General features: G+C 51.4%; 3 protein-coding genes across 5 annotated transcripts in view; 2 read left to right on the forward strand and 1 right to left on the reverse strand.

Annotated features, from left to right (window-relative positions):
* The first annotated feature begins 57 nt into the window (after positions 1 to 57).
* On the forward strand, positions 58 to 15053 carry BLM (BLM RecQ like helicase). 2 transcript variants are annotated; one of them, XM_041465030.1, is made up of 20 exons: positions 58 to 699; positions 1800 to 1980; positions 2380 to 2495; positions 2845 to 2977; positions 3891 to 4588; positions 5287 to 5463; positions 5786 to 5904; positions 6544 to 6657; positions 7406 to 7504; positions 7592 to 7740; positions 8038 to 8144; positions 8899 to 9059; positions 9535 to 9730; positions 10462 to 10652; positions 11506 to 11653; positions 11984 to 12183; positions 12929 to 13121; positions 13256 to 13378; positions 13697 to 13904; positions 14722 to 15053. In XM_041465030.1, the coding sequence occupies exons 4-20, from the start codon at positions 2883 to 2885 to the stop codon at positions 14903 to 14905; spliced, it is 3162 nt and encodes a 1053-aa protein (XP_041320964.1). In that variant the 5' UTR covers positions 58 to 699; positions 1800 to 1980; positions 2380 to 2495; positions 2845 to 2882; the 3' UTR covers positions 14906 to 15053. The 2 variants fall into 2 exon arrangements, with proteins under 2 accessions (XP_041320964.1, XP_041320965.1); XM_041465031.1 differs by having other exon boundaries at positions 2383 to 2495.
* Positions 15054 to 15796: 743 nt separating this feature from the next.
* On the forward strand, positions 15797 to 23460 carry WDR76 (WD repeat domain 76). Of its 2 annotated transcripts, XM_041465007.1 has the most exons (13): positions 15797 to 15908; positions 16100 to 16834; positions 17251 to 17343; positions 17766 to 17821; positions 18258 to 18381; positions 19071 to 19172; positions 19259 to 19302; positions 19398 to 19551; positions 20238 to 20390; positions 21003 to 21217; positions 21589 to 21744; positions 22547 to 22600; positions 23074 to 23460. In XM_041465007.1, the coding sequence occupies exons 1-13, from the start codon at positions 15840 to 15842 to the stop codon at positions 23324 to 23326; spliced, it is 2208 nt and encodes a 735-aa protein (XP_041320941.1). In that variant the 5' UTR covers positions 15797 to 15839; the 3' UTR covers positions 23327 to 23460. The 2 variants fall into 2 exon arrangements, with proteins under 2 accessions (XP_041320941.1, XP_041320940.1); XM_041465006.1 differs by lacking the exon at positions 15797 to 15908 and having other exon boundaries at positions 15917 to 16834.
* A 2638-nt stretch (positions 23461 to 26098) lies between these two features.
* The window catches only part of FRMD5 (FERM domain containing 5), a 65776-nt gene continuing 64144 nt past the window's right edge, over positions 26099 to 27730 (reverse strand). The window contains exon 13 of the mRNA XM_041465046.1: positions 26099 to 27363. Coding sequence (XP_041320980.1) covers positions 26789 to 27363 — 575 coding nt within the window. The 3' untranslated portion in view covers positions 26099 to 26788. The remainder of the gene's footprint in view (positions 27364 to 27730) is intronic.

A 27730-nucleotide genomic window follows, 5' to 3' on the forward strand; every position in this document is an offset into this window, starting at 1 on the left:
GCCCGCCGTGAGTACCGCGCCTGGGCCGCGGGGCGGGGCGGCCGCCGCGGCCGGGGAGTGACGGGGGCTCGTCTCGTTGCAGGGGCTTCACCTTCAAGAAGGCGCCCCGGGGCCTGGCCGCGGTGCTGAGGGACAAGGACGTGAACACCTCGCTGGCCCTGCCCGCCTCGGCTCCGCCGGCCGCCAAAGCGCCGCCGCGGGGCTGTGTTCCGCCCCGCAGCCCCGGCCCACGGCCGGCCTGTGCCCCCCCGGGCCCCGCCGAGGCGGCCGAGGGCCCCGCGGCTGCCGGGGCGAGGCCGGCGAGCGCCGCTCCCGCCGGGAAGGCCGGCCCCGGCTGCGCTGCGGGCCCCGTTATCACCGTCGACGATGAGTGGGATGACATCGACGACTTCGACCTGTCGGGAATCGAGAAGAAGTTCTCCCGGCCGGCCGTGGTGTCCCCCAGGGGCCTGCGAGCGGCCGGCGGGGAGCCCCCGCGGCCCAGCCCCCGGCCGGCCCCGCGCGGCTCTCCCGGCGCCCCGGGGCCCGCCGGCAGCGGGGCAGCGCCGCGGCCCGAGCCGAGCCCCTGCTCGCAGCGCTCCGTCATCTGCCTGGAGGACTCGGCTCCCTGCAGCGGCAGCTCGGCTGCGGGGCTCGGCTGCGGGGAGCAGGCGGCTGCCGAGCCCGCCCGGGGTGCGGGCAGCGCCGGGGCTCGCCCAGGTAACGGCTGTGTGCGGGGACCGAGCTGGGGGATCAGCGCTGTGTGCGCCCCGGGGCTTGGCTTGGCCTGGCCGCTCAGGAATCACGGGGGGCTGCGAGCTCGGCGCTGGCAGGCAGCCCTGGTTCCGTTTGGGTACCCACAGCCTGGGAGCACGGCAGCGTTCTGCCCGTGCAGGGGTAGCAGCTGCTCATGTACTGCAGTCACAAAGGCTTATGGCATTCCTGAAATGGTTAATAATCTACAGGAATGTTGTGGAGAGAAAAGCACTCAGAAAATTAATACAGGGCAGACGTATAGTCATCTTACACCCAAATGAAGTACTAAACCAGAAAAAGTGACCGCTCTCCATTTTTAACACAAACATAAACACAAAAGAGCTCCAACCCTCAGTTATGATCACAAAATTCCTGCCTGTCATTGCTTTGGCAGCTCTGTCCCACAGAACTGCTTTATTTTAGATTTCTTACCCGCTGTGTTTTGAAACTTTGGACCTTTATTTGGGAAATTACCATGTTTATGCAACTGAATAACCTCAAAGAGTGTTCCGGGATGCTGCCCTTATGCTGAGTGGTGAAAAGATTTGTGAACTGTATTTCTGTTCTTAATATTTTGTTGTCTTTTCCTTTCTCTGCGAAATTAATTTCAATAAGTTAATGATATTGACCTCTCTTTGTAGGATTTGTCTTTTAAGACAATACATGTACATTTACCTGCCAATTCCAGTACAGGGATTGTGCTAGCTGATGAGTCTGCACTCTTTTAAGGCTGGGATTTAATATAATAGGAGCTTTTTATAGAAACAGATTTTTATAGAAATTGTTTTTATTGAAAACTGTTGCAGAAAAATAGACCTCTTCAGTGCTTCACTTCTGCCAGGGACAGGTGACTGTAGGTTTAGCTGTATCACTTTTCCACTTAAATGGGGGTTTGTGGGGATTTGTTTGTCTGTTTTAATGGGGGACAAAAGGGAGCAGCAAGTTTTATCCTTTGGAAGTCAGAATGTGTATCAGTGTTTTGAAGTCTGGCTGCTATTTTCCCCCTGTTTGTGGCAGGCTGAGTGTGCAGTGCTACCCAGCAATATCAATGACTTCTCTTGCAGCTGCTGGTGCTGAAGGGGGTCAGGGCCAGGAGCCACAGAGGGCTGGGAACAGCTCCCCAGAACTGGATGAGGCCAGCTGGCCGTGGGCAGGTGCTGAGCTGGAGGAGGATGACCTGGACATCATCCCTCCCTCCCCTGAGGAGGAGCTGCCTCCCTTCTCCCCCTCTGTACAAAGTGCCAGGTAATCAGAGCTCACTGCTGGAACATCTGGCTGGTGCACAAGTAGAAAAGTACCAAAACCAGCCCAAAACTCCTGCTTGTTAAAGAGGCACAGGTTGAGCTCGTGTCTCTGCTGCTTGGCAGGTTGATGGCTGGCAAATGCAATTAATGCTTTAGCAAATGCTAGTTTTATGGCTGATGTTTTAGGCAGCTTTCGCGTCAGAAAAAAGCAGAGTAACTTCTGTAGTGGGATGGGAGAAAATTCCACATGTTGGAACCCAGGATTGGACTGCTCAGCTCTTGGGTTCTGCCTGGGCCTTCAGGAATTTATCTTTTCCACACATCTTAAATCCCGCTGTTCTGTGGAAGTGCCTCTGTTTACAGATACCTGTATTTTCATGGCTTTTTCTTTTGGTGTTAGCAGTGTTTTCAGAGACTCTCCCACTGGAGGAAGGTGCACACCTGGCAGCTCTGAGGCCAGGCAGGAGAAAGTTCCCACAACACATCCTGGAGGTGATCCCAGTGCAGGGGATTCAGGTACACAAATGCTTTGGAATGTCATATCTCTGATTTTGGGGATAGTTTGCAACTATTTATTATCCTCTGTAATCCAAGAACATTAACAGATGGAGAATTAACATCTGTAGCTGGAGAGTTGACATAAGTAGTTGGATTATAGACAGATAATAATAAACAAGGGCAAAAATATGTCGATTCATTGAGTTCCTGCACACAGAAACAGTTTCTTTATGCACCTGGACTAAAAGCATGTTGGAAGTAAATTGTTTAGACTGATTTAGTGCAATGCACTGTCCTCGGTGAGGGTGGTGTCCTGGTGACAGCAGTTCTGTGGGAATGACTGTGCTGAGCTCCCTCCCCGTGGCAGGTGAGGCCGTGCCCGTGGCCCCGCGGCTGCTCGGAGTCATGGAGGCCATCTGCGAGCTGGTGGATGCCATCCCCCTGCAGGAGCTGCAGGCCCTGCGCTGTGCCCGCGCCCTGCTGCAGCACAGGGAGCTCAGGTAGGCTGGAGCAGCTCCGTGGGCAGCAGGGAGCCGCCTGCAGGTGTCCCCAGCACACCGGAGAACGGGGCAGGACGGGATTTAAAAAGCTTGGAACGCGGACCGAGGGAGGGAACAAAATACCCCAAACTGCTGCAAGTGTTGGGGGTCCCTGTGTGCTGCCAGAGGGAGGATCCAGTTCCACGGGCAGCCTGAGGAGGAGCTGGCACCAGGTGCTTCTGCACCCACAGGTGATGTGATGTGACCTGCCGGGTGTCCTCCTCAGTTCTCCTGCCACGGGCGTTCAGCTGGTGTTGTCTCCCCTCTCGCTGACTGCAGGGATGGGGATTTCTCCTAATATCCCTGAACTTGTCATCTTCCAGTGCAATTATTGCTGCCACGACCTGCTGCTCTGCCTGCTGTGTCAGCTGATGGCACAATGCATGGGCAAAGCATTGGGATTTGGGATTTTGGTTAGATTATTCCTGCACTGGGACTATGAGCTTCTGCAAATGTTCTCAGTACAACAACTTATTTTATTTCTCATTGCTGTACTCAGACATAGTCTTTAGAAAGTACCTGAAAACATGATTTGGTTCAGGCATACTTTTAACTTCAAGTTTGGCTTCTTAAGGATTTATTTTTTATATTCTACCTGGCCTGGACGTGTTCCTTGCTTTTAGGAATTCTTTTATATTCTGTCTGTGGAGATGATGTCACAGTTTTGTCATTAGTTTCTTCTGGTGGTATTTTCTCTTCCCTAGATTTGTTTGAAATAGTTTTCAAACATGGTGACTCAGAACACGACGGAACCACCATATGTTAAGATGTTTAATAGCAGTGAGACCAAACTGTTTAATGAATGTTGGAGAACTTGGTAAAGACTAAATATATATATTTTTTTCATTCTTCCTTCCCTTGTTATCTCTCCCAGGAGAAAACTGCTGGCTAGTTCTGCCGGTTTGAACCAAAATGGCATAAACACCACTGTTCCTAGAAGCTGGAAGTCTCCCATGGAGCAGGGCCCTCGTGTGTGTCCTGGTGCAGGTCCGGGTTCTGGCCCAAGCTGGAGCTTCAGTTCTGACAGAAACTCCCCCAAATCCACAAACCTCCCATCGGTGCTTTCTGTTCGTTCCAGCAACTCTTCTGCCAAAACCAACCAAACGTTGGACAGCTCTTGTGCTTCAAAGCAGGGTGCTGAGGAGATGCCCTGTCCCAGGGCAGGTGGCAGGGAGGGAGCGTCCCTCAGGCTCAGCCTCCCGTCCTGCGACAGCAGCTGGGACAGAAGTCCGGGAGCGAGGAGCGGGGTCCAGCCCCTGACCAGCACAGCCCTGAAGGGCCAGAGCACAGCTCCCAGTGCCAGTCCTGCAGGGAACAGCTTGGGCACGAGCCATCCTGACTTGGAGCTGGATGCCTTTGACATCGATGACCTGGAGGAGGAGGACTGGGAGAGCCCGGTGCCCGCCGCAGCCCCCGAGGCGCCGCCCACGCCGCGCTGCCGGCCCGTCCCGCAGGGGCCACCCGCCAGATCCCTCCTGTCCAAGATTATGTCCAGAGCCAAAGGGTCAGCTGCGGGCCCCAGCCCTGCTGCTCCAAAGCCAGGCCTCTCCATGGCAACAAAGAACCATCCAGGTGAGCTATACTCCTGAGGGTAATTGGGTTTTTCCATTTTTAAATTCTTATTGATTGCTTTTTGAATCTAAGACCAAGTAACTACTACAGATCACATCCATGCCTTTTGCTTGTGCGGAAGTTTCTTTTGGTTCCTTTTTTGCAAAGTCATCTTGGGGTTTTTTCCCCTCTAAATGATGCCAAACTTGAATATTCCCTTCCTGTGCTGGTTTCATGCTGCTGGAAGATGAAGCTGCTAAAATTGGAAATGAGGGTGTTTCTGTGTTTTAGTTAAATAATGATTCTGCAGCTTCTGATTCAAAGTTGTACAACGGTTTTCACTGCAAAATGTTCCAAAATGGGTTTCTGGAAGCAAACTCAGTCCCCCTGGGGCCTGACCTGGGGTTGGGCAGTGTCATTTCAAGTTAATGTAGGGACAGGCTGGCAAAAGGGGAGGTGAAAATCAGAGTCACAGAATGGTTTGGGGTGGAAGAGACCTTAAATCCCATCCAGTGCCACCCCTGCCATGGCAGGGACACCTTCCACTGTCCCAGGCTGCTCCAAGCCCAGCCCAACCTGGCCTTGGGCACTGCCAGGGATCCAGGGGCAGCCACAGCTGCTCTGGGCACCTGTGCCAGGGCCTGCCCACCCTCCCAGGGAACAATTCCTTCTGCAACTTATGTCATAACTTATTCTAATTACATTTTTCTCTCTTCCAGATCCAGTGGTTCATAACCCTGCACTGGAGCGTTTCAGGGGTATGAAGTTTCCCCATTCTGCAGAAATGATGAATATATTCCACAAGAAGTTTGGATTGCACTGTTTCCGGACAAACCAGCTGGAGGCCATCAATGCTGCTCTGCTGGGGGAGGATTGTTTCATCCTCATGCCCACAGGTACAGGGTACAGACCTGCAGCTCCTTTTGCAAGCTTTGGGACAAGCTTTTCTCTTCCCCTGTGCCTTTGTGCTGCTGGAATTCTGTGACTGCAGGATTTCAGGAGTATTGTTGCACTGGGGTATTTTGAGTGAGGGGATTGAATTTCTGCCTTCCTTAATAATTCGCACAGTAACCCTTCCTTATCCCACAAGTGTCACTTAGTGGCAGGCATTGAAATGTATTGTTTCCAAAAGCGCTGTAAAGTGGGAAATAAGGAGTAGGTGTCCATCCCTGTTCTCTTGATACCCAACACTTGCTGTGTTGTGTCTCACCCTCACAGGAGGTGGGAAGAGCCTGTGCTACCAGTTGCCAGCCTGTGTCTCTGCCGGGGTCACCATCGTTATTTCTCCGCTGAGGTCGCTGATCATCGATCAGGTTCAGAAGCTGAAGACTTTAGATGTAAGTTCCAGCAGCTTTATTGGGTGAAGCTGCAGGTAACTGGATTAGAAATCTGAATTTTACAGCAAATCCTGTGTCTCCCGAATATTAACTGCATAAATAGATTAGATGGACACTGTGAATGGCACAGGAAGTTGCCTGGGAAGAGCTAAATTGGATGAACTCGAATATCTTGGCAGCGTGACCGCTGGATTTATTGCTGCTCCTGGTGTTGGGTGCTGGAGCTGTGTTTTTCAGGGCAGGGGCTGATTCTGAGATCCTGAGACTTGTGATCACTCACCTACACAGGCACAGCCTGACTGCAGTGGGAATGAGCCCTCGGAGTTCCTGAGCTGGGGGGGCTCTGGAGGTGCTAAACATCTTTGGAAACATGACACACAGAGCAGAAATGCAGGAGACCACAGGATCCCAGAATGGTTTGGGTTGGAAGGGATCTTAAAGTTCACCTTGTTTCACCCCCTGCCACGGGCAGGGACACCTTCCCCTAGCCCAGGGTGCTCAGATGTGTGTTCCAAACGTATTCCCAAGGCTGGCTGCTTAGGAACTGGTTTGTAATGAGAGGTTGGGAGTTCTTCATTTGGTTCTTCTGTTTTGTATTTAATAAAACTCAATATATTTATGCTTTTGTTTTAAATATAGATTGCTGCAACCTACCTGACTGGTGACAGAACAGATTCTGATGCCTCAAAAATCTACATGCAGCTGTCAAAGAAAGACCCTGTCATAAAGCTGCTGTATGTCACCCCTGAGAAGGTCTGTACTTCATCTTCAGTTGTAAAACCACAGGGGCTACAAGGTGGGGGATTGATGTGAGGTGCTAAAAAACTGCACTCAGAGTAGGCTTCTGGGGGAAAAAAATGCTAGATTTTAGATGACTCATTAAGAATCTATACAGATGTAGCTAATTTCAGTCATTAATAATTAGCCAAGAATAAGATCTGAGTATGTCTGTAAAATGTAAATTCCTAAAACAAGCTCCCATGCCCAGCTGTTTCAGTCTATCTTGATACACATTAGTGTTAATCACTGTCCAGTAGCTACTAAATCCAGACTGCTCTGAATAGGGTAATACAGGAAAAATGCAGTATTGTCAGGGTGGTAGGAGATTGTCAGAGCGTGCCTTGGGCTGCATTATATGCTGCCTTAAGAATATGTTATTGCACAAGAGCTTTGTAAGAGGGGGCTGGTTAGTGTGCTGATGGTGTTTCTCTCTTCGGCATTATTTTTCTCTGTTTCCTGACATAAGTAATTTAAATTTGCTGCAATTTCCTCAGAATGAGGAGCCTTGGGACGGGTGATCCCAGATCCTGGTGGGAATCCCACAGCAGCTGCTTGGTTAGAACGCAGCTGAGTGGGTTCATCTCTGTGCCTTGAGGACTCAGCTGCGCAGTGCAGGGTGATTGTGCAGCGCAGGACAGTTGTTTCTGTACTCTCAGCCAGCCCAGCTGACACTTGTAGCCCAGGTATTTTGCTTTCCATTGCCACTGGTGGCGTGTCCCAGGTGTGTGCCAGCAGCCGCCTGATGTCCGCCCTGGAGAACCTCTACGACAGGAAACTCCTGGCACGTTTCGTCATTGACGAGGCCCACTGTGTCAGCCAGGTAAAACCTCCCCTTGTTTTCAGGAATGCCAAAAGACTCCGCTGGAGCATTTTACTCAGTTGCACTTGAATTGTGTTTTCCAACCAGTGGGGCCATGACTTCCGACAAGACTACAAGCGCCTGAACATGCTGCGCAGGAAGTTCCGCTCCGTGCCCATGATGGCCCTCACTGCCACCGCCAACCCCCGCGTGCAGAAGGACATCCTGAACCAGCTCGAGATGCTCAAACCACAAGTGTGAGTTGCTCAACAGGTTGCTGAAACCGCTTGTTTGTGCCACAGAAGTTCTGAGTGGAAAACTTAGTGAAGTAAGAAAAGCCTCACAGGCCCATCTGAAAATGCTTGTGTGGCTGTATCTGATGAAATGAAATGAAATTAAATGCATGCATGGAATTTAATAGGAGGTAGATAAAAAATATTAACATAAGAAACAAAAAACTCGCCAAGCCCTTCCTTGCATGATGAAGGAAGCTGTTTAACACAACACAACTGTACCCATAAGGCTGACGAGCACCATGAACTGTCACATTTCAGGTTTACAATGAGCTTCAACAGGCATAACTTGAAATATGACGTGTTGCCCAAGAAGCCAAAGAAGGTGGCGATGGATTGCTTGGAATGGATTAAAAAATATCATCCCCGTGAGTACTCAGCAGCATGGTGCCCACAGGCCTTTTCATGAACCACTTCTCAAGGCAGTAAAAGCTTTTATAGTGCTGTAATAGTGATATATTTACCAGAAAAGCAACATGGGGGTAAAGGATGTTACTGAAAATGGGAATCAGGTTTATGTGCATTCTAAAGTTGAGGATTTAAGTTAAGATGGAAAAGTCAATTATGGTGATGCTCTTGAACAACCCTTCTGGAGCCTGCCAGAGCTTTTACGATCATGTCTTCAGAGCAATTGAGGTCACCCTATATCTTAATTGTTTAATTGCGTTGGTCTGCTTATCTGTAGTTCCCCTTGAAGCTATCTTCAGAGATTTCCATCTTTCTAGGCTCTCTTTGGAGTCCTGCAGCTCCCGCTGCTGGAACTGGATTACACCAAGCTCCCTCAGAGCTTCTCCCATGCTGTACCCTCAGAGAGCATTTACTGAACTGCTCTAACTCTTGAATTGTGTAGGCTGTGTTCATGTATTCTAAATCCTGAGATTGCACAATACTGATGAGGAAAACATTTCTTCATTCCAACTCACCAAAAGCCTAAAAAGACTGTGTGGGAAAGGCTGTCAAGACTATCTGATGCTAATAAAATAGGTTCTATAGTGAAGCAGTTATATCTTTACTCTTATCTTTATTCCAGCGGGAAGAGGTCGATGTCTGCTTGGCAGGTTGAGCAGGGAAAGGAAATAAAACTGTATTGTAGTTCAGATTTCTTTTGCCATCTCTTTGCAGATGACTCTGGGATAATCTATTGCCTTTCCCGGCACGAGTGTGACACCACAGCAGCCGTCCTGCAGAAGGAGGGGCTGGCTGCCCTGGCCTACCACGCCGGCCTCACCGATTCCAACAGGGATCTTGTGCAGCAGAAGTGGGTTAATCAGGAGGGATGCCAGGTGAAGAAACACCGGGAGGAAAAGGGAAGAAAATCGGGGCGCTTTTATCCCTCTTGGCCTGGGAAATAATAGGGAAGTAGTGCAGTGTTATCACCAAATGCAGTATTGAATAACTGATCCCAGCAGACCTGCTGGGGCACAGCGGCCACCTTTCACTGGGAGTTTTGAGAATGAAGGGTTGTAGCACTGTACCGAGGTGTGCTACTCCAGCAGGGAGGACCTGAGCAGAGCAGGGTTTCAGAAACAGCTCCTGGCACGCTGCTGTGCAGTGGCTGGGATTTGGGCTTTTCCTGTGTCTTGAGTGGCTCCTCCAACAGGAGGGGAGGTTGTTGCTGTTTTGTACTTGCTCTGCAGTGTTACAGCTGAAATTCTGGGTCCTCCAGGTTTCCTAATCCAGGTCCCTGCTCTGCTTTCCATGCAGTGTTGCAGGAGTTTCCCATAATGTGTGTCTAGAACATTGTGATCTCCTTCCCAGGTGATATGTGCAACCATTGCCTTTGGAATGGGCATCGACAAGCCCGACGTGCGCTACGTTATCCACGCCTCCCTTCCCAAATCCATCGAGGGGTACTACCAGGAGTCTGGCAGAGCTGGCAGGGATGGAGAGATGTCCCACTGCCTGCTCTTCTACAGCTACAGTGATGTAACTAGGCTGAGAAGGCTCATCCTGAGTGAGTTCTCCTCTGGGGGCTTGGAGATGACATTACAGCAGTCACATTGCAGGTCTCATTTAGCCTGTGTTACTTCTCTTTTACAAGTGCCATGGATAGTTCAGTATTGCAGGGAGGGGAGAACTGGGAATCCTTACCTGAATGGTTTTCATTCAGGTGGCAGGAGCAGGATTCTTGTCACTCATACTTAATTTTAGTTAAAACCACTTCGCTTCACAGAATCGTGGAATTGTTAAGGTTGAAAAAATGTTTAAGATCATCAAATCCAACTGTCAGACCAACTCCACCTCCCTGTTCACCACTAAAACATGTCCTCAAGTGCCACATCCACATATTTTTTGAGCACTTCCAAGGAAAGTGACTCCATTCTGGGCATCCTGTGCCAGGGCTTTGCTACCCTTTCTATGAAGAAACTGTTCTTGGTATCTTATCTAAACCTTTTCTGACACAACTTGAGGCCATCTCCTCTCATGCTGTCATGCTTACCCTTCTCTTGACTTTTTGTCATTCTAGCCTTATTTCCCTTCTCCAGTTCTCTAAAACTTCAGAGATGAAATCTATCCTACATCTGTTCTGTACTAACCCACTCATCTTTTCTTGCCAAAGCCAATATTGCGTTTTAAGCAAAGCCAGTGTTGCGGGTTTTTTAAGCAAAGCCAATTTTTTTTCACAGTCCATGAAAAGGCAGAGGTGCAGCTTTAACAAACACCATTGAATTTGCTGTGTTTCAGTGGAGAAGGATGGGAACAGCCACACGAGGCAGACCCACTTCAACAACCTGTACAGCATGGTGCACTACTGTGAGAACGTGGTCGAGTGCCGCCGCGTCCAGCTGCTCGCCTACTTCGGGGAGACCAACTTCAACCCCACCTTCTGCAAAGATCACCCAGAAGTGATTTGTGACAACTGCAGTAGAAAGAAGGTAAGCCCCACAGGTTTTATTTGTAGTGGTGTTAAACTGAATCTGTATTTAGTTGCATCCATAAGCGGTTACACGACCTTTGGGAAGGCAAATGGAGTAAAGGAATAAAAGTCCTGTGTTTTTGTGAGGCTTCCAGGTGTTTTCAGGGTTTAACCATGGACTTGTGATGCTCCTGTTCCTGTCAGAGGCATAAGGGTGTCCCGTGTAGGAGGCAGGAGCTTACGTCAGATCCACTGCAGTGGCTATGGGGAAATCCCTTCAGCTCCTGTCCTGGTGTTTTCAGGGCAGAGCAGCACATGGGCCACATTAGGTGTGCACTGCTGAAGGTGATCCAAATATTTGGAGTTATGCAAACTTAGTAGCAGGAGCAGAAGGGAAGGCAGCTGTGGAGGGAAGGGATCCTGATCAGTTTTGTACCTGTGGATATTGTTTCTCAGCTCTGTGTTTGAAGCATTCCCTTGTACAGCTGTGATTGGAGCCAAATTTGATGAGGATAATGCCTATTTAGTCTCATTCTAATGTTCTAGAGAGTGGCAGGATAATTACAGGAATGCTTCCCAAATGATTTACCTTGATTCCCAGTATTTACCCAGCAATCTTGCACCTCACTCTACACAAATAACCCCAGGGGGATTATATACAGTCAGTTGGACTGGTTTTGTGTTACCACATCCAGAATCCCTGTGACTGTATCCCCGTAGGTTTCCAACTAGGAAATCGTGGTTTCTTTATTTGGAACAAACTCAATTCACAGCTGAGAAAAGCTCAATCATGAAAACTGAGGGTGTCAGTAACAGCTTGGATTAGGGCAGAAACACGTAATGGCATGTCCTAATCAGGTCTGACTTGACAGGATTATAAATCACGGGATGTGACCGAGGATGTGAAGAGCATCGTGCGGTTTGTGCGCGAGCACTGCGGGCAGGCGGGGCGGATCAACGGCAAGAGGAACCCAGGCTCTGGCAGGTACACCCTGAACATGATGGTGGACATTTTCCTAGGTGAGTGTTCTCCCAGAAACTCCTGAACAACCTGGTGCACAAATCCCTGACCAGGAATCAAGAGGGTTGTGCAATGCCAGCAGGCATTTAAAAAAATGTGTATTTTGCAAAGTTAATTTTCCCAAGAATCTCTTGGTGGTAAGTGATCCAAAATAAATGAAACTGAAGATTTAATCCATTTCAGGTTGCTATAGTGATAATATTGGTTTTCCAGTGTTTAAAGGCTTTTTTGAATGTGAATAGACTGCCTTGGGAATCTCCCACAGGTCTGTAAATGCATGTACATGGGTTTTGTGAGCACAGGCTCATCCTATGCTTTCTGTTGCACAGGTTCAACGAGTGCCAAGATTCAGTCTGGAATATTTGGGAAGGGAGCTGCCTATTCCAGGCACAATGCTGAAAGGCTCTTCAGAAAACTGGTCCTGGACAAGATCCTGGATGAGGATTTGTACATCACAGCTAATGACCAGGCAGTGGCATATGTCATTCTGGGAGAGAGAGCTCAGGCTGTGCTGGATGGGTCACTCCAGGTGTGTAAATATTTAGGTTCTTGAAGGCAGTGTTTTAAGGAAGGTGCTGCAGTTTTCCTTTAGCATATCCCCTTGGGTAGCTTAAACACAGTTTGCCTCCAGCTGAACTAACGTCTGGTAGATGCAAGGAACAGAATCCAACATGTGTGATTCCTAGCCCAGTATTCTAGTAATAATGTTGTGGGGCAAAAAGTGAGTTTGAGAGGCTTGGAGAGGTCTAAATCTTTCTCTTCTTCCCCACCCATCTGATTCCTGCTGGACAGTGAAGGAACGTTCTGACCCCCACAGAAAGGTGGCTAAGAAGAGAAAGAAGAAGAACCAGAACTCCCTTCTTAATTTTCTACTCTATTTTTTCCTAGTCATTGGTGGGATCTGATGGAATAGGTACTTTGTGAAGGTCTTGTAAGAGTCCCAGGTTTCTTGAGGCAACACCTGTGCATTAGTGCTGTGTTTGGAGCAGGACAGAGCCCTCAGCATTACCCCAGTGAGCTCTGTTTGAAGCCAGCTGGGAACTGGGCTCTTGGGAGGTTTTCCTTCTCTCTAAACTCTGCCAGCTCTTTGTTGAGGAGACTGGGGTGTGGTTGAGGGGCCTGTAAAAACTTACTTTAAAAATGCGTGCTGAGTGAACAGCTTTTTTTGGTCCATCAGAGGATACTCTGTGTTTCCTGAGCTGTGTCTGTCCCTGTGTTACCAGTCAGGGTGTGCAGGAACCCTGGCAGCAGTTATGGATGGCTCGTTTTAACAGGTGGAGTTCCACGAGACAGAGAGTGCCAGTGCCATCAGAAGGCAAAGGGCTTCCATGGCAAAGATGTCCCAGCGGGAAGAGCTGGTGAAACAATGCCTCAGTGAACTTACAGACACCTGCAAAACCCTGGGCAAAGTCTTTGACGTGCATTACTTCAATATTTTCAGTACTTCCACCCTAAAGAAAATAGCAGGTGAGGTCAAGTTGCTTAGAAGTCCATTGGGGCTTCTGCATAGAGGGGCACAGAAAGGAATTAATTTCCTTCAGTGTATCTTTATAAAAAGTGAAGTGTTTGACGTGTCTGAGGGGTGCTTTGCTGTGCTGCAGAAACCTTGTCCTCAGACGTGGAGGTGTTGCTGCAGATCGATGGTGTCACAGAAGACAAACTGGAGAAGTACGGTGCAGAAATAATTAAAGTGATGGATAAGTACTCAGAATGCTCCATCCCAGGTGTGCTTTGTACCTCAGTGTGTACTTCTGTTCAGTGCCTTCCTCTCCTCCTCTAGCAGACGGTTGATTCAAAAGTTACCATGATTTAATCACAAAGAACTAATTCTTACAGTTCAATAATTCCAAAAGGGGGCAATCACTTTCAGAACACACCAAAGTCTTTTTGCCTTCCCACTAGAGAAAAATTCAGGGTGTATCCAAAAGACTGGGGATGGGGCAGTGCAGAGGAGGTGAGGAACAGCCTGGACAGATGTTCTGACACCACCAGTGTGTTCTGGTGCCTGACTGAGTTAGTTTTCCCTCCCTGCCTGTGTGTAGAAGATGCTGCCTGCCCGGGTGGGGACACAGCCACGGGGAGCACGGGCTCTCTGGGGAGCGATGGAGAGGCAGAGGATGCAGGTACAACCTCCAGCTATTTTGGCAATAACACAAACCAGAGGAGGAAAAGGAAGCGGCCGCCGACCTCCAGGGACTCCAAGAGGAAAAAGACGAGTGGTGGTGGCAGCCAGCAGTTCCACCCCAGAGGGTACGTGCCTGGGGTCACTTGTCACTTCTCTCTCACAGTGCTGCTCCCAGAGCTGCAGTTATCCCACTGCAGATTCTGAGCATGGGCTTAAATAATGGTGTTAAAATTATCTGGGTGCCTGGTCAGAGCTGCTCTGCTGTGCTTTTCTGCATGTTTGTTTTTAAAGCTGGAAGGAAGAATATTTAACAGTTGTCCTCACACCTGACAGCCACAGGCTAAGCAGGGAACACTACATTTCAATGTACATTTCAGCAGGCTCACCAGGTTCCTTGCTTGAAATCATAAACAGGTCTTAAAACTTGGAACATATGATGGAATAATTGATCTTCAGCCCCTTGTTAATTCAGATTCTCTTTCTGACTGTATCATGCAAAGCAACACCTGCATCTGCTGTTGGTTGGTCTTGAGCTTCTCAGGCAGATGTGCCACTTCCCAAGGATTTCCCCTTCCCTGCCCCAGTTCTCATCATTCTGCTCCCTGGTTTTTGTAGCAAATGGTTTTCCCAGCCCAGCAGGTTTTGTCCCACTCTTGGCACGTTCCCATCTACTGGGATATCTGCCATGAGCTCTGCTGCCTCTGAAGTGTCGCTTGCTGTTGCTGCTCACCCTTGGGTACATCCCAGAGCAACAGCTGTACTGTTTGCATTTCAGAGGTCGTTTTGCAGCCATGTGTGTTAAAAAAAAAAGAAAAAAAATTACAAAATCAGTGTGTAGTCCTCTAGAAAATGCGGTGGTGGCGCCCCTGTGAGCACAGGCTGGTGCAGGGGCCAGGGCAGGTGGCACAGGTGTCTCACACACACCTTCTCTGATTCTTGCAGTGGCTACAGCAGGTACAGAAGGACCAAGAAGCTGCCGAGTTCGAAGGCTCCAGCTTCCTCCGGTACCAGCTCCGTGTCCTACAGCGTTGGTGGCACACAGGGAGCTGCTGGGAAGCTGGCCATGATGGCACTGCCCAAACCCAAATCCAGGAGCTTCCTTCAGCCTTCGTATTCCATATTTTAGCTGGGAAACGCAATTACTGGATGAATTTCCCGCAGATGGAATCACTGTTTATTAAATTTTTGTTTCGTTTGCTGCTGCTGAGCCTTCTGGGACTTGTGTATTTGTCGAGTACAAAAGCTCACATTAAATAAGTATTTTTTAACTTGTCGGTTTATTTGGGCTTTTCTACTTGTGAGTGGTTATAGAAACTCTCCCGTTGGTGACACTCCTCCTGTGATCCCGCTTTACAGCGCCCTCAGGGACATGATCGAGACCACAAATGCTGGGGGCTGCGTGTCCCCAGAGCTGTGGCTGCCTCTGTCCTCGCTTGCTCCTGCCTCAGTGCTCCAGAGCTGGCAGCTGGGCTGCTCCTCTGGAAAGAACATGTTGGGAGGGAAAATTAATGTTTTTAACTCTCCTCTTTGATTCCCCACATCCTGGAACTGGGAGTGTCTAACCCTGCCCTGGGTGTGCTTTTTTTCAGTTAACGTTGTTTTATTTTTAAGCCGAGATCTTGTCAGTGCTGTGGGCCTCACCCGGGCGGTGTCGGTGTGAGGGCGGCTGTGCTCAGGGCAGGGCAGGACGGGCCTGGAGCCCAGCATTTCATCCGCTCTTCCTGGGCAACGAGTCCGCACGGCTGGGCTTGGGAGGGACCTTGCAGCGCACCCCTGCCATGGCAGAGACACCTTCCACCATCCCAGGCTGCTCCCAGCCCCACCGTCCAGCCTGGCCTTGGGCACTTCAGGGGTCCAGGGGTAGCCACAGCTGCTCTGGGCACGCTGTGCCAGGGCCTCCCCTGCTCCAGGGAGGAATTTCGCAGGACGCCGGCTCTCCGTGCCCGGCGGCAGTTCGAGCCCGGGCGGAGCCGGCGCTGAGGGCGCTGAGGGCGCTGAGGGCCCTGGAGGCCGGGCGGGCCCTGCGCGGGCGGGAAGCGCCGCTCCGCCCCGCGCGCGCCATGGCGCTGTCCCAGCCCGGGCCGCGGCAGGCCGAGGAGCCGGCAGCGCACCGCCGGCAGCAGCTGCAGGTGGGGGCCGCGGGGAGGAGAGCCGCTGACATGGGAGGGGACCCGGGGTCTGGCAGGAGAGGGGACACGAGAGGAGCTGCGCTGTGAGGGGAGAAACCGGGGAGATGAGGAGCGGGGCGGGCCGGGTTCAGGGCCCGCCGGTGCCGGGGGTCCGGCCGCGGGTTCCCGCCGACTGCCGTTCGTCCCCGCAGGAGTCCACCCCGTCAGGCCCCGCCGAGCCGCGTTCGCCCCATCAGGAATCCTCCTCGCCGGGCCCCGCCGAGCCGCGTTCGCCTCATCAGGAGTCCCTCCTGTCGGGTCCCGCCGAGCCCCGTTCGCCTCAGCAGGAGTCCCTCCTGTCGGGTCCCGCCGAGCGCAGTTCACCCCCGCAGGAGTTGCCCCCGGCGGGCTCCGCCGAGCCCCGTTCGCCCCCGCAGGAGTCCCTCCTATCGGGCCCTCCCGAGCCCCGTTCACCCCCGCAGGAGTCCCTCCTGTCGGGCCCTCCCGAGCCCCGTTCGCCCCCGCAGGAGTTGCCCCCGGCGGGCCCCGCCGAGCCCCGTTCGCCTCAGCAGGAGTCGCTCCCGGCGGGCCCCGCCGAGCCCCGTTCACCCCCGGAGGAGTCCCTCCTGTCGGGTCCCGCCGAGCCCCGTTCGCCCCCGCAGGAGTCGCTCCCGGCGGGCCCCGCCGAGCTGCGGCCGAGCGCGGCCCCGGGGCTGGGCCGGCAGCTGCGGGTGGTGCTGACGCCGCTGCCCGCGGCGGCCTGGCCGCGGCCCCAGAAGCGGCTGCTGAGCGCCCGCTCCCCGGCCGGCAAGAGGCTGTGCCTGGAGCCCGACAGCGGCCCCAGAGCGGCCCCCGGCTCCCCGCCCGGCCCCAGCTCGGCTGCCCGCGGCCAGGACTGCCTGTGGGATGCGGACAGCGACGGCAGCGACGCGGGAGACGCGGCTCCGGTGAGTACCCGACCCCGGTTATCATCTTTATAGAAGTAAAGCTTTTATGTGTTCTTCTTCCGTAAGTAGGTTTTATTCCCCCTTTTTAACCTCTGGCTGGCAGTGTGCTACTTCATCTTACCCTTTCACTGAAGTTTTAAACTCTTTATTGAGTCTCTTCATTATTGCTTTCATTATTAAAATTTTTGATACAGTTCTCTTCACAGAGTTAATGCCAGAATAAGTTTTGTAAAGCAAACTGGACCTGTATGGACAGATTTTGATACATGGCCGCCCCAATTTGTATGGTCTTACATTTGTTATTATATTTGTTAAAAATAATTTAGTCAGTTTAGAGACTCACTTCCCTGAGCCCGGGGCCACTCTTGCAGCTATGTAACTGTATGATGGAGAGTGACTGTCTTTTCATTCTGTAGGATGGATACTCCCACCTATCAGCCTATGAAAGAAAAAGACTAAAGAACATCACAGAAAATGCTAAATTCTTTGCCGCTCTAAAGCTGCATGAGGTTTGTATTGGATCTAAATAGCATCAAAATGCTCTTTCCAAGTGTCAGAATTGTACTGTCATCTCTCCTGCTGTGAAACCCTTTCCTCACTGGGGCAGCTGTATATGAGGAAAGCCATGAAAACCACAGAATCCTGGACTGTTTGGAAAGGACCTTAAAGTTCCTTTATTAGTTTATTCTACCTCCTTTATTTAGTTCATTCTACCTCCTGCCATGGGTAGGGACACGTTCCATAGACTGGGGTGCTCCAAGCCCCATCCAGCCTGTCCTGGAACACTTACAGGGATGGGGCAACCACAGTTTCTTTCTTCTTACTATAAATAATTGCAGTAAGTTCATCGCTGCCTTGAGATAATTGTATTTTATACAGGTTAGTCCTTTAGGCTCATTATCTATAATTAGTCTCTTTTTTTCTCTTTAAGTCAGCTGCAAGACTCAACCAACTTACCACTAAAAGGCAATCTCAGGTCACTAAAAGGTACAGTAACAGTAGATGAGATTTATAGCCTCGATTCTTCATTGTAGGAGGAAAACAAATGTTGGGAAAAGGTGAGGGGGAAAAAAGGAGAGGGTGTGAGCAAGGGAGAGGGTAACCAGTAAATGTGGAGGAGAAGACATTGGCTGTGGCAAAACAGTGCCAGGTCAAGCAGAAGATGAGCTGAAGCCCAAATAAAGAGTGAGCTGTGTGATGGGAGAAGGTGGGAATGTCTGGGTGGATAATGAATGAGGGGAGCTGGGAAGGGATGCAGAGAAACAGAGGGGCGGCACCTGCGTGCGCATTGCAGAGCGCTCGTGGCTTTGTTCCTCACCCTCATGGGTGGAAAAGCAGGCCCAGGAGGGGCTGGTGCCAGCCAGCTGTGCCCTTGGCTCTGTCCCTAAGCTCTGCTCTAGCTGAGGTGTTTTGGTTGTTCCAGGCCCAAGCCTAAGAAGGCGGAGGATGAGCCAGCGCTGCGGCGGTCCATGCGCCTGCTCAGGGTGGAGCCTCCGCTGGACATTCCGCTGCTGGACACGTTTTCCCGGCCAGACGCAGAGGAATATGTGAGACGGGAAGGGCTGCAGGAGGGGTGTGCAGCAGCTTTGGAAAGGCCCTGCTGGTGGCACCGATGGGTGGCACTGGGCATTGCGCTCAGGCATTTGGGAGCTGTGACACAGGGACAGGAAGGAAGGGTCACTTCTGTCACCCCGAGCAGGTGCCGCGGTCTCACCACCAGCCAGGCTGTGCTCTGTGGCCCAGGCTGATGGCGTGGTGCAGCTGGGCATCCACAGAAGTGTCCTGAGGTAGAACATTCCATATCAACAGCCCATGGAGCTGGGCAGCCTTAAATCCAAAGGTTTATTACTCTGGTTTTTATTTCACTGTAACTTCTGAAATGGTTTTATTTTCCTGGGTAATATTTACCATCTCTTTGAAGCAGTGATGGAGCAACAAGTAAAAGGCATGTTGTTCTGAGAGATGGGAATTTAAATCTTCCATGGAGCTGTAGAATAGATTTGAATCTGTAGTAAAGGTCTTGCTGGAGTATCAGGAGAGGAAGAAACCCAGGGAGGCAGTTGGTCTGTGCTGCCAGTGAAATTATCTTTTTAATAAGGTTATGATACCACCTTTTTTCACTGTTTATTTCCTGTCCTGTGGTAGGCATGTTCTCAGAATGTCTGGTGTGGGGAAAGTACCAATTCACCTTGTTTGTGGTTTAGTTGGGTTACAAAAATTGCCAATGTCCTCCCAGCCTCCAGTTCCAGTCGGACCTTTGCCCATGCTTCCAGAGAGTCAGGTGGCAAGCAGTAAAAGGACAGAGGCCTTACTGAGCACGTGGATGAGGATAAGTGAGGTATTATTGGTTTTATTTGTTAATTTTGGATCATGTCATTTCACTTGGGCTCTGATTTTGATTGGATATCTCCTTTCTGTCTGTAGGTGAGAGCGAATGATGCTGAGCGGGGCACACCTGACTTGAAGAGGTAATGTGAAAACAGCAGCCGAAACTGGGGGTTGTCTGGCCCCCCTTCCTTCCCTAATGAACGTTTTGGTGATGGTTGTCATTTTGGTTTTCCAGGTACCAGGAGATCCTGGGCAGCATGGTGCTGAGGGAGGAGAACATCAGGAAGGTGGTGAAATCCCGGGTGTGTTCCATGGCCATCCACCCTTCTGAAAGCACCATCCTTGTGGCAGCTGGAGACAAGTTTGGGCATGTTGGCCTCTGGAACGTGGTGAGTGGTTGATGTGCTCCTCACCTGAACAGGTGTGTGGCTCAGGACAGCTGCAGGTGGGGCACAGCCTGGGGTGGCATTTTGTCAGGCTCCTGAGAGTGTTTTAGGATTTTTCCATTCTTAGGGATAATACCTGGTGGTTGTCAAGAGTGATTGTCAGATGTAGAGTTGCCAGAACGGCTTTCCCTTTTGCTCTCCCTTGTATTTTTCTGAAGTTTGAGACCAGAATCATCTTTGTGGGATGAACCAGAACTTGGTCCAAAATGACCTGTTCAGTTTCTTTTAAAATATCAAAATGATGAAGAGAAGACACAGGAGATCCTGTATTCCTGCAGTTTGGGTCGCTAATTCAGCCTGCACTCTCAGTAACCCAGCGTGTCCATATTTTGATGTGGTAGCAGAAACCAGCTGTGTGGGTTAAAATGAGCCAGGTGCTGCTGTCCAGATCCAGGGCTGGCGGCTGCAGTGGCACAAATTGCAGCAGGAAGTTGCAGCTTTCCATAATTAGGGACCAGAAGCAGTCTCACTGTCCATATCACCTGTGCTGTTGTCTGCTCTCACCCAGCACCCTCTGCCTCTTCCAAAAAACATTCAAAAGACAGAGATTTGGCGTTGGGAGTTGTAGTCATTAGCAGAAATACCTGCAGTGATCAGCACCTGTGTCTGTGGGATCTGTCGTTTTGCAGGGCTGCGGGACGGAGGAGGGAGCCCACATGTTCATCCCCCACAGCTTCCATGTCAACTGCATGCACTTCTCTCCCTGCAACCCTGCTCACTTGCTGTCCCTCAGCAACGACACTCTGCGCTGTGGCGATGTCACCAAGGCTGTCTTTGATGAGGTGAGGCACTGCTGGGAAGGTTTAGTCTGCTTGTACCAACTCATTCTTTGGTTGTTCTATTAACAGGAAAGTTCAGGTTCTAGTTCCACAAGGACATGTGAATCAACATTTAATTAACATCACATAAATAGGGAGATGTTTCCTACTCACCAAAACCCAGTGACAGCCTTGGTTCTCCCAGTTTCCAAGTTTACATTTCTGCACATGATTAAAAGTTTACATTTCTGCACATAATTAAAAGTTTCTGGAGCACTGAAGAAGGGAAAGATATCATTAATCCTCGCTCAGTGTGTGCTCAAGGCCAGCAGCTCTTTGATTGCTGGAACACTGAGGTGACAGTACCTTGTAGGAGCTCTGACAGGGAATTTGGAGTGTGCTGGTGCTGGTCTGGTTTGGATGGTTAATTGTCTCCTAATTATTTCCCCTGTGGAAAGCATCCTTGTTTCACAGGAGGGTTACCTGCACAGCTGGATGAAGCTGTCACATGGGCTGCATGGTTTTTAGTGAACTAAAGAGGAAAAGGATGAAACCCATAGCCCAGTGAGTGTTGGGGTGTTAGAACAACTGCCTGTTTCCTTTATTCTGGTGACATCTAACCTTCCCTGGGCTCAGATCTGCAGGAGTGAGGAAGACTTGTCCTGCTTCGACTTCCTGGAAGAGAATGCCTGCACTGCCGTAGTGAGTCGCTGGGCTGGGCCCGTGGCTGTCGTGGACAGACGGACGCCAGGGGTGTCCTCGGAGCTCTCTGTGGACATTGGCTTCAGGAAGACACGGACAGTCCACGTGCACCCCGTGAAAAAACAGTATTTCCTGGCTGCTGGGTCCGTGTACGTAGCCCAGACTGAACTGGCTGTTTTTTTGGTGGGCTCTGGGCTGGGGAGAGCTGGGGCTGAGGAGATTCTCAGCCTTGATTTACAGTCAGAGCTGTCTCGGTCCTTTTAGAAAACAAGTTTCCAGTCCTTAGCAGGGTTTGAGGTGGGATTTGGTTTGATTTCCCAGATCAAATGGGAACAAATGGGCCCTGCTGGGCTTTGTATGGAGGGCTGGTTGGGGTGGTTTTGTTCTCCCAAAATCCCTCAGAGCCACCATTTGAGTGGCTATTGAAGCTCTGAACCAGCTCCCACACAGCCTGCCGTGCTCTGGAGCTCTTCTGGTGAACGAAGGATAATTACTGAAGTGTTTGTGGTACCTGTTGCAGGGATGTTTGTATTTTTGATGTTCGGTACCTTCGGAACGCCAAGGAGAACAAGCCCCTGAGCACTCTGACAGGACACACCAGAAGTGTGGCCTCAGCCTATTTCTCACCTGTCACTGGCAGCAGGGTGGTGACAGTGTGTGCTGATGACCACCTGAGGTAAGGCTGTGGAAGGAAGAATCCTCATGGAAAATACCAGCTGTTTGGGTGGGTTATTACTATTATTGCTATTATTATTATTATTATTTTCCACATGACCCATCATCAAGCACCTTCTGTCTTTATCACTTTTAAAAAATTAAAAATATTTACTTGCATTAATATTTTTTATGTAGTTCTTGATGATCTTTTGGTTTGGTTGGTTTTTTCCCAATTCTCATTTTCCCTTAGGATATTTAAAAGAAAAATACACAGGTACTGTTAATCTTTAAAAAACAAACAAAATCAAACCCCACAAAAACAGCCAGCCAAAACCTGGCTGGTGAACACAAACACAAAATGCTCAGAAACTAAATTTGTTTGTAGCTGGTACTTGAAATAATGATGATATCAGCTCTTCTGTAAACAGCCTACCATTTCATCATTTGAGCTGCTGTGAGTTGCTTGTGTTAGAGGTTCTTTTTCTCCTGGTTCCTTTGTGACCGAATTTAGATGATTACCTGATTTTGTGGTGGCTGGGCAGTTTTTGCCCCGAGGGGGGAGCCCAGGTTCGTGGGGGTGGAGGAGCAGGTGGGGTGCTGGGCTGGCCGTGGGGCTCTGCAGCCCCTCCAGAGCTGCCAGCCAGGGTGGGCTGCAGTTCCAGCTGAAGGCAATTCCAGTTCCCTGGGCACGTGCAGTGCTTCCAGCTGGCTGCTGGAAGTGGCTGGGTGTCTGTGCACACTCCAGGGCTGGTGCTCTGTGTGAGGCAAGGGCTGGCTTTTTAGCACAGGTTCTTGGTGTTAATGTGTTCTTCTGTGCCCAGGGTCTACGACACCACGTCCGTGTCATCCACTGTCACATTGCTCAGCTCCATCAGGTGAGGACAGCACGCCTGGGCCCGGGCAGCGCCGAGGCTGCTCCTGTGCGTCTGGAGGGACAGGACACAGGGAATGGCTCCCACTGCCAACGGCAGGGATGGATGGGATTTTGGGAAGGAATCGCTCCCTCTGAGGGTGGTGAGGCTCCGACACAGGGTGCCAGAGCAGCTGTGGCTGCCCCTGGATCCCTGGCAGTGCCCAGGGCCAGGCTGGGGCTTGGAGCAGCCTGGCATAGAGGAAGGTGTCCCTGCCATGGCACGGGTGGCACTGGGTTATCTCTAAGGTCTCTCCCAGCCCAAACCATTGTGGTATTCTTGTCCCATCCTGCCCATCCCAGGACAGGGATCCACTGCAGGGATCTGAGCACTGCAGCATGAGTGCTGAAGGTTTAGAAGGCAAGGGAGCAGATGGGACATAAATGATGATTTTAAAGGCTGGATTCACAAGGAAGAACGTTCCTCTTCCCCTGCAGCCACAACAACAACACGGGCCGCTGGCTGAGCCGCTTCAGGGCCATCTGGGACCCCAAGCAGGAGCACTGCTTCCTGGTGGGCAGCTTGGCACAGCCCAGGCAGATCGAGGTCTTCCAGGACACAGGGAAGTTGCTGCACTCCTTCTGCAACGTGGACTGCCTCAACTCCGTGTGCTCCATCAACGTCGTCCACCCCAGCCAGAACATCCTGGTGGGAGGCAACTCCAGTGGCCGCCTCCACGTGTTCAAATAGAAGTGTCCTAGATCTTTATGTTTTACCTTCCTGCACTGACTTTGTTTATTCTGTATTAAGCAGTTCCGAAGCTGACTGTTGTTTCTCAGGACAGAAATGTACTTTGAAAGTCTTAAAATAAATAGTTTAAACTGCCTTTGGCACCCATGTCTTCCATGGAAATAAAAGTGATCCTTGAGCCCCCAGCTCCCTCAGCCACTCCTGGGGCTCCAGCCCCTCAGTGCCTTCCTTGTGAGGGGGCCAAAACTCCCGGGTGCATTTGTAAAATTGTGCTCCTGGAGTACAGAGACATGCGAGGGACTCACCTGCAGCTCTGGAACTCTCACTCCAGTGAGAAGCTGCTAAAAGACCAAATTTCTCACAGTTTGAGCTGTTCTCACAAGAAAAATCAGAATCACTGAACAAAGCTCATCCCAACTCTGCTTTTCATGATATTTAAATATTTATTTAAATTTAAAAATACTTTTCATGGCACCAATGATTTTATGCTAACTAAGGTATTGGATATGTAGAAAAAGGTACATTTTGAAGGAAAAAAAGATGTAACTTACAGTATTTGGCACATGAAAGGTTAATCTCTAGGTTTTCTTTATGAAAACTAAGAAATTCACATTTTCAGGTATTTTACCGTCTACTGCTGAAAGATGCAGTATGCTAGGACGAGATTCATGGGTTTCTGATCTCAGAACCTACGGAAACAACATTTTGATAGAAAGACTGGTAAAACTAACAGGGCCTGAAACACACGACAGGACCTGGGAGCGACGGGAGAAACGTACAACGGAAAATCACCGATTCTCGTGGTTCTGCAGTAAAACGCTGGGGGACAGCGGCAGAGGTGACCTGGGGCTGGCACAGAGCGTTACCCGAGGAAAGCCAAGGTGCAAGGGCCCAGCTGGGGGCTCGGAGGACGTGTCCGAGAAGGATGGAGCACGTGGCAGTGCCTTCCTTGTGAGGGGGCCAAAACTCCCGGGTGCATTTGTAAAATTGTGCTCCTGGAGTACAGAGACATGCGAGGGACTCACCTGCAGCTCTGGAACTCTCACTCCAGTGAGAAGCTGCTAAAAGACCAAATTTCTCACAGTTTGAGCTGTTCTCACAAGAAAAATCAGAATCACTGAACAAAGCTCATCCCAACTCTGCTTTTCATGATATTTAAATATTTATTTAAATTTAAAAATACTTTTCATGGCACCAATGATTTTATGCTAACTAAGGTATTGGATATGTAGAAAAAGGTACATTTTGAAGGAAAAAAAGATGTAACTTACAGTATTTGGCACATGAAAGGTTAATCTCTAGGTTTTCTTTATGAAAACTAAGAAATTCACATTTTCAGGTATTTTACCGAAATATCTGCTGAAAGATGCAGTATGCTAGGACGAGATTCATGGGTTTCTGATCTCAGAACCTACGGAAACAACATTTTGATAGAAAGACTGGTAAAACTAACAGGGCCTGAAACACACGACAGGACCTGGGAGCGACGGGAGAAACGTACAACGGAAAATCACCGATTCTCGTGGTTCTGCAGTAAAACGCTGGGGGACAGCGGCAGAGGTGACCTGGGGCTGGCACAGAGCGTTACCCGAGGAAAGCCAAGGTGCAAGGGCCCAGCTGGGGGCTCGGAGGACGTGTCCGAGAAGGATGGAGCACGTGGGATGGAGCTGTGCTGTCACACGTCACACAGAACATTGCAGTGAGGAGAGGAGGAGGAGGAGGAGGAGGAGGAGGAAGGACTTCACTGCAGCGTTAACCCGGGGTAAAAAATGTCAGCGTCGGGACGAGCACAACTGCATAGAAACATCAGCGCTATGGGCTGAGGTAGGAACACTACACTAAGAGTTAATTCTGCTATGTTGCATAAAACAGGATTATCATGTAAAAAAATCGCTCCTCCGCCTCCTGGAGCCTTCCCCGGGGCTCCTGGAGCCTTCCCCGGGGCTCCTGGAGCCTTCCCTGGGGCTCCTGGAGCCTTCCCCGGGGCTCCTGCGTGCTCTGGGGCCGGGGCTGGACCCAGCCCTCCTCGGGCCTCGTGCTGTGAGCGGGCTGTGACCCGGGCAGGGGGACTGTGCCCCGACGGGACCTCTCCCCTTATTGCAGTGACAAGGAGCCCGTGTGCCCCAACGTCACCGTCCCGGCGGTGGGTGCTGGATGCCCAAACACAACACAGACATCAGGCTTTGTAAAACTGCAGTTATGGCCCCAGCTTACAGAAAAATCTCTCCCTGAGATGAAATTAGACTTGCTCAGCTGTTTTCACCCTTCTGGTTTGGTTTTTTTTTTTTTTTTTTTTTTTTTTTTTTTTTTTTTCTTTTTTTTTTTTTTTTTTTTTGACGTGTCCAACTTGTCACCCCAACCTAACCAGAACTGGCTGTTATTGCTGCCTGTGGATGGGCTGCTGCTGCTCCTGACCAACAGTCTGGGGATCATCACCGGCACGATGAGTTGGGTTTGACTTGCACTCAACAACGGTGTCCGCTGGCTTCTTCAGTGTCACCTGCGCTTCCAAACTTGTGTTGTCTTGGGAGGAGTCCCAAAAGCAGAGCTCCTTCTCTGTCCCAAGCCCAGCAGGGCTCAGCTGGCCTCGGGCTCCCGGCGTTTACTCTGAAACCTTTGCTCACTGGGAACTGCTCGGTAGCAGCACCCATGGTCACCCCATCCGTAAAGTAAAAAAAGACTGGATTAGATTTGATAACAAAATAGCATTTCCTTGTTAAAATAGACCTTGAAATGTCTCTCTTTTGTTTTTCTTTCTTTTTTTTTTTTTTGGTTCTTTTTGCTTGGTTTTTTTTACAAAACAGGTACAACTGGCGGAGGGTAAAGGTCATCCCAATAAATCTGACACAGTCACTACAGCTCCACGCCAGGTTTGGCCGCGCGTGCCCGGCGTCCCCTGGCTTCCATGCTCCCCTGCCCTCGGGAGCACCGATGCTTCAAGGCTTAAAAAAGTGGCGAAGGGCCGAGTCCGCAGCAGGGCGAGGGCTCCGGATGGCTGCGCTGCGGGGAGGAGGGCACCGGGGCGTCCCCGGAGCCCGGCGGCTGTGTCACCTCCTAGGAGGCTCCGGTGAGCAGGGAGGGCTCTGCCAAGCGCTTCGTGGAGGGCGGGGGTGGCGGGCACAGTGCGGATTGAGTACCGTAACAGTACACGAGTGTTAAATGAAACCTCAGTAGCACCATTGCTAAAGCTCCTGCCGAACGGCCCCGCCAGCCCCGGCCGGGGTGGCAGAGCAAAGAATTCCCCTCTGCTCGGTGCTTCCCAAGTCGTGCGGGGGGATCGGGGCGGGAGGTGTTGTGCGGGCTCCGGGGGTGGGAGCACGGGGAGGAGGGGGCTCCGGGGGCTGCGCCCACCCTCCTCTTCCTCCCGGAAAGCCGCCTCCTCGGCCGGCCGGGCTCGGGGTCGGGAGGGGAGGGTTAGTGAGTGACGGCGGCAGGTCCAGGCCCCCGTGGTGGCTCCTGCCTTCAGGTGTCAATGAGCAGGTTTACCACGGCGCGGAGCTTGCAGGCAAACCATCGCCTGAGGGGACAAAAGTATTGGTAATGGAACTGCTCGAACTCTGGGGTCTGGCGGATATCACGGAAAAAGGCAGTGTCAAGGTCGGACTCGGTAAGGACGATCAGGAGGAGGAGCAAAACAAAGAGGAGTCCAACTGTCACAAGGAGCAAACGGAGGACACTTAAAAGAAACTTATTCACCTGTTGGGCCTGTGCCGGCCCCAGGCCGCCGGCGCCCGGGCACAGCGCCCGCAGCTCGCCCTCCGCCTCTGCCGCCGGCGTGCCCGCCTCCGACTCCTTCTCCTCCTCGATGCTGCACGGGGCCCCGTTGGCCTGGCGCGACAGCAGCATCAGCTCCAGGCTGTGCTCGGCCACGGGCGTGGGCAGCACGCTGTCCGCGGGGCTGTAGCTCTCGTCGGCGATCACGGCCACCCGCTCGCTGCTCTCGGCGCGGCCGCTCCGCCCGGGGCCCGCGAAGGCGTCGCCGTGGGAAGCCGAGCGCACCGGGGTCGAGTGGGCGCTGTCACGGAGGGACTCCAGGCCTGGGGAGACAGGGCAGGGGGCGCTCAGGGGGTGCGGTGGGTTCCTCTCCGCAGCCGGGAGCTGCCCGCGCCGCCCCACACCCGTGCCCCCCGCGGGACGGAGCGTGGCGGCTGCCCTGGGCTGCTGCTTCTTGTTGCTGTTATTGTTGGTCCTTCGGGACCTGCAGCCCCTTCAACGCCACCTGTCACTGCGGCGGTGACACCTCAACACCCGCCTGGCTTGTCACCGGCACCGCCAGCCGCTGGCTGCCAGCCGGGACCGCGGCAGGGTCCGGGCTGTTCCGCAGGTGATCACACGCACCCGCGGGCTGTAGCTGCCCTGAGGTGACAGTGACAGCCCCCCTGGCAGCTGCCCGCAGTGCTTGGG

The sequence above is a fragment of the Pyrgilauda ruficollis genome, unplaced genomic scaffold (assembly GCF_017590135.1).
Source record: "Pyrgilauda ruficollis isolate IOZ18807 unplaced genomic scaffold, ASM1759013v1 scaffold186, whole genome shotgun sequence".
Taxonomy (NCBI): domain Eukaryota; kingdom Metazoa; phylum Chordata; class Aves; order Passeriformes; family Passeridae; genus Pyrgilauda; species Pyrgilauda ruficollis.

Bases quoted from the DNA above. Each gene is read 5' to 3' on its own strand.
- BLM (XM_041465030.1), top strand. From the start codon at position 2,883: ATGGAGGCCATCTGCGAGCTGGTGGATGCCATCCCCCTGCAGGAGCTG. The intron at 6,658-7,405 runs GTCTGTACTTCA...GGCGTGTCCCAG, and splicing joins TGTATGTCACCCCTGAGAAG to GTGTGTGCCAGCAGCCGCCT. The intron at 11,654-11,983 runs GTGAGTGTTCTC...TCTGTTGCACAG, and splicing joins GATGGTGGACATTTTCCTAG to GTTCAACGAGTGCCAAGATT.
- WDR76 (XM_041465006.1), top strand. From the start codon at position 16,013: ATGAGGAGCGGGGCGGGCCGGGTTCAGGGCCCGCCGGTGCCGGGGGTC. The intron at 16,835-17,250 runs GTGAGTACCCGA...TTCATTCTGTAG, and splicing joins ACGCGGGAGACGCGGCTCCG to GATGGATACTCCCACCTATC. The intron at 18,382-19,070 runs GTGAGACGGGAA...ATGTCCTCCCAG, and splicing joins GGCCAGACGCAGAGGAATAT to CCTCCAGTTCCAGTCGGACC.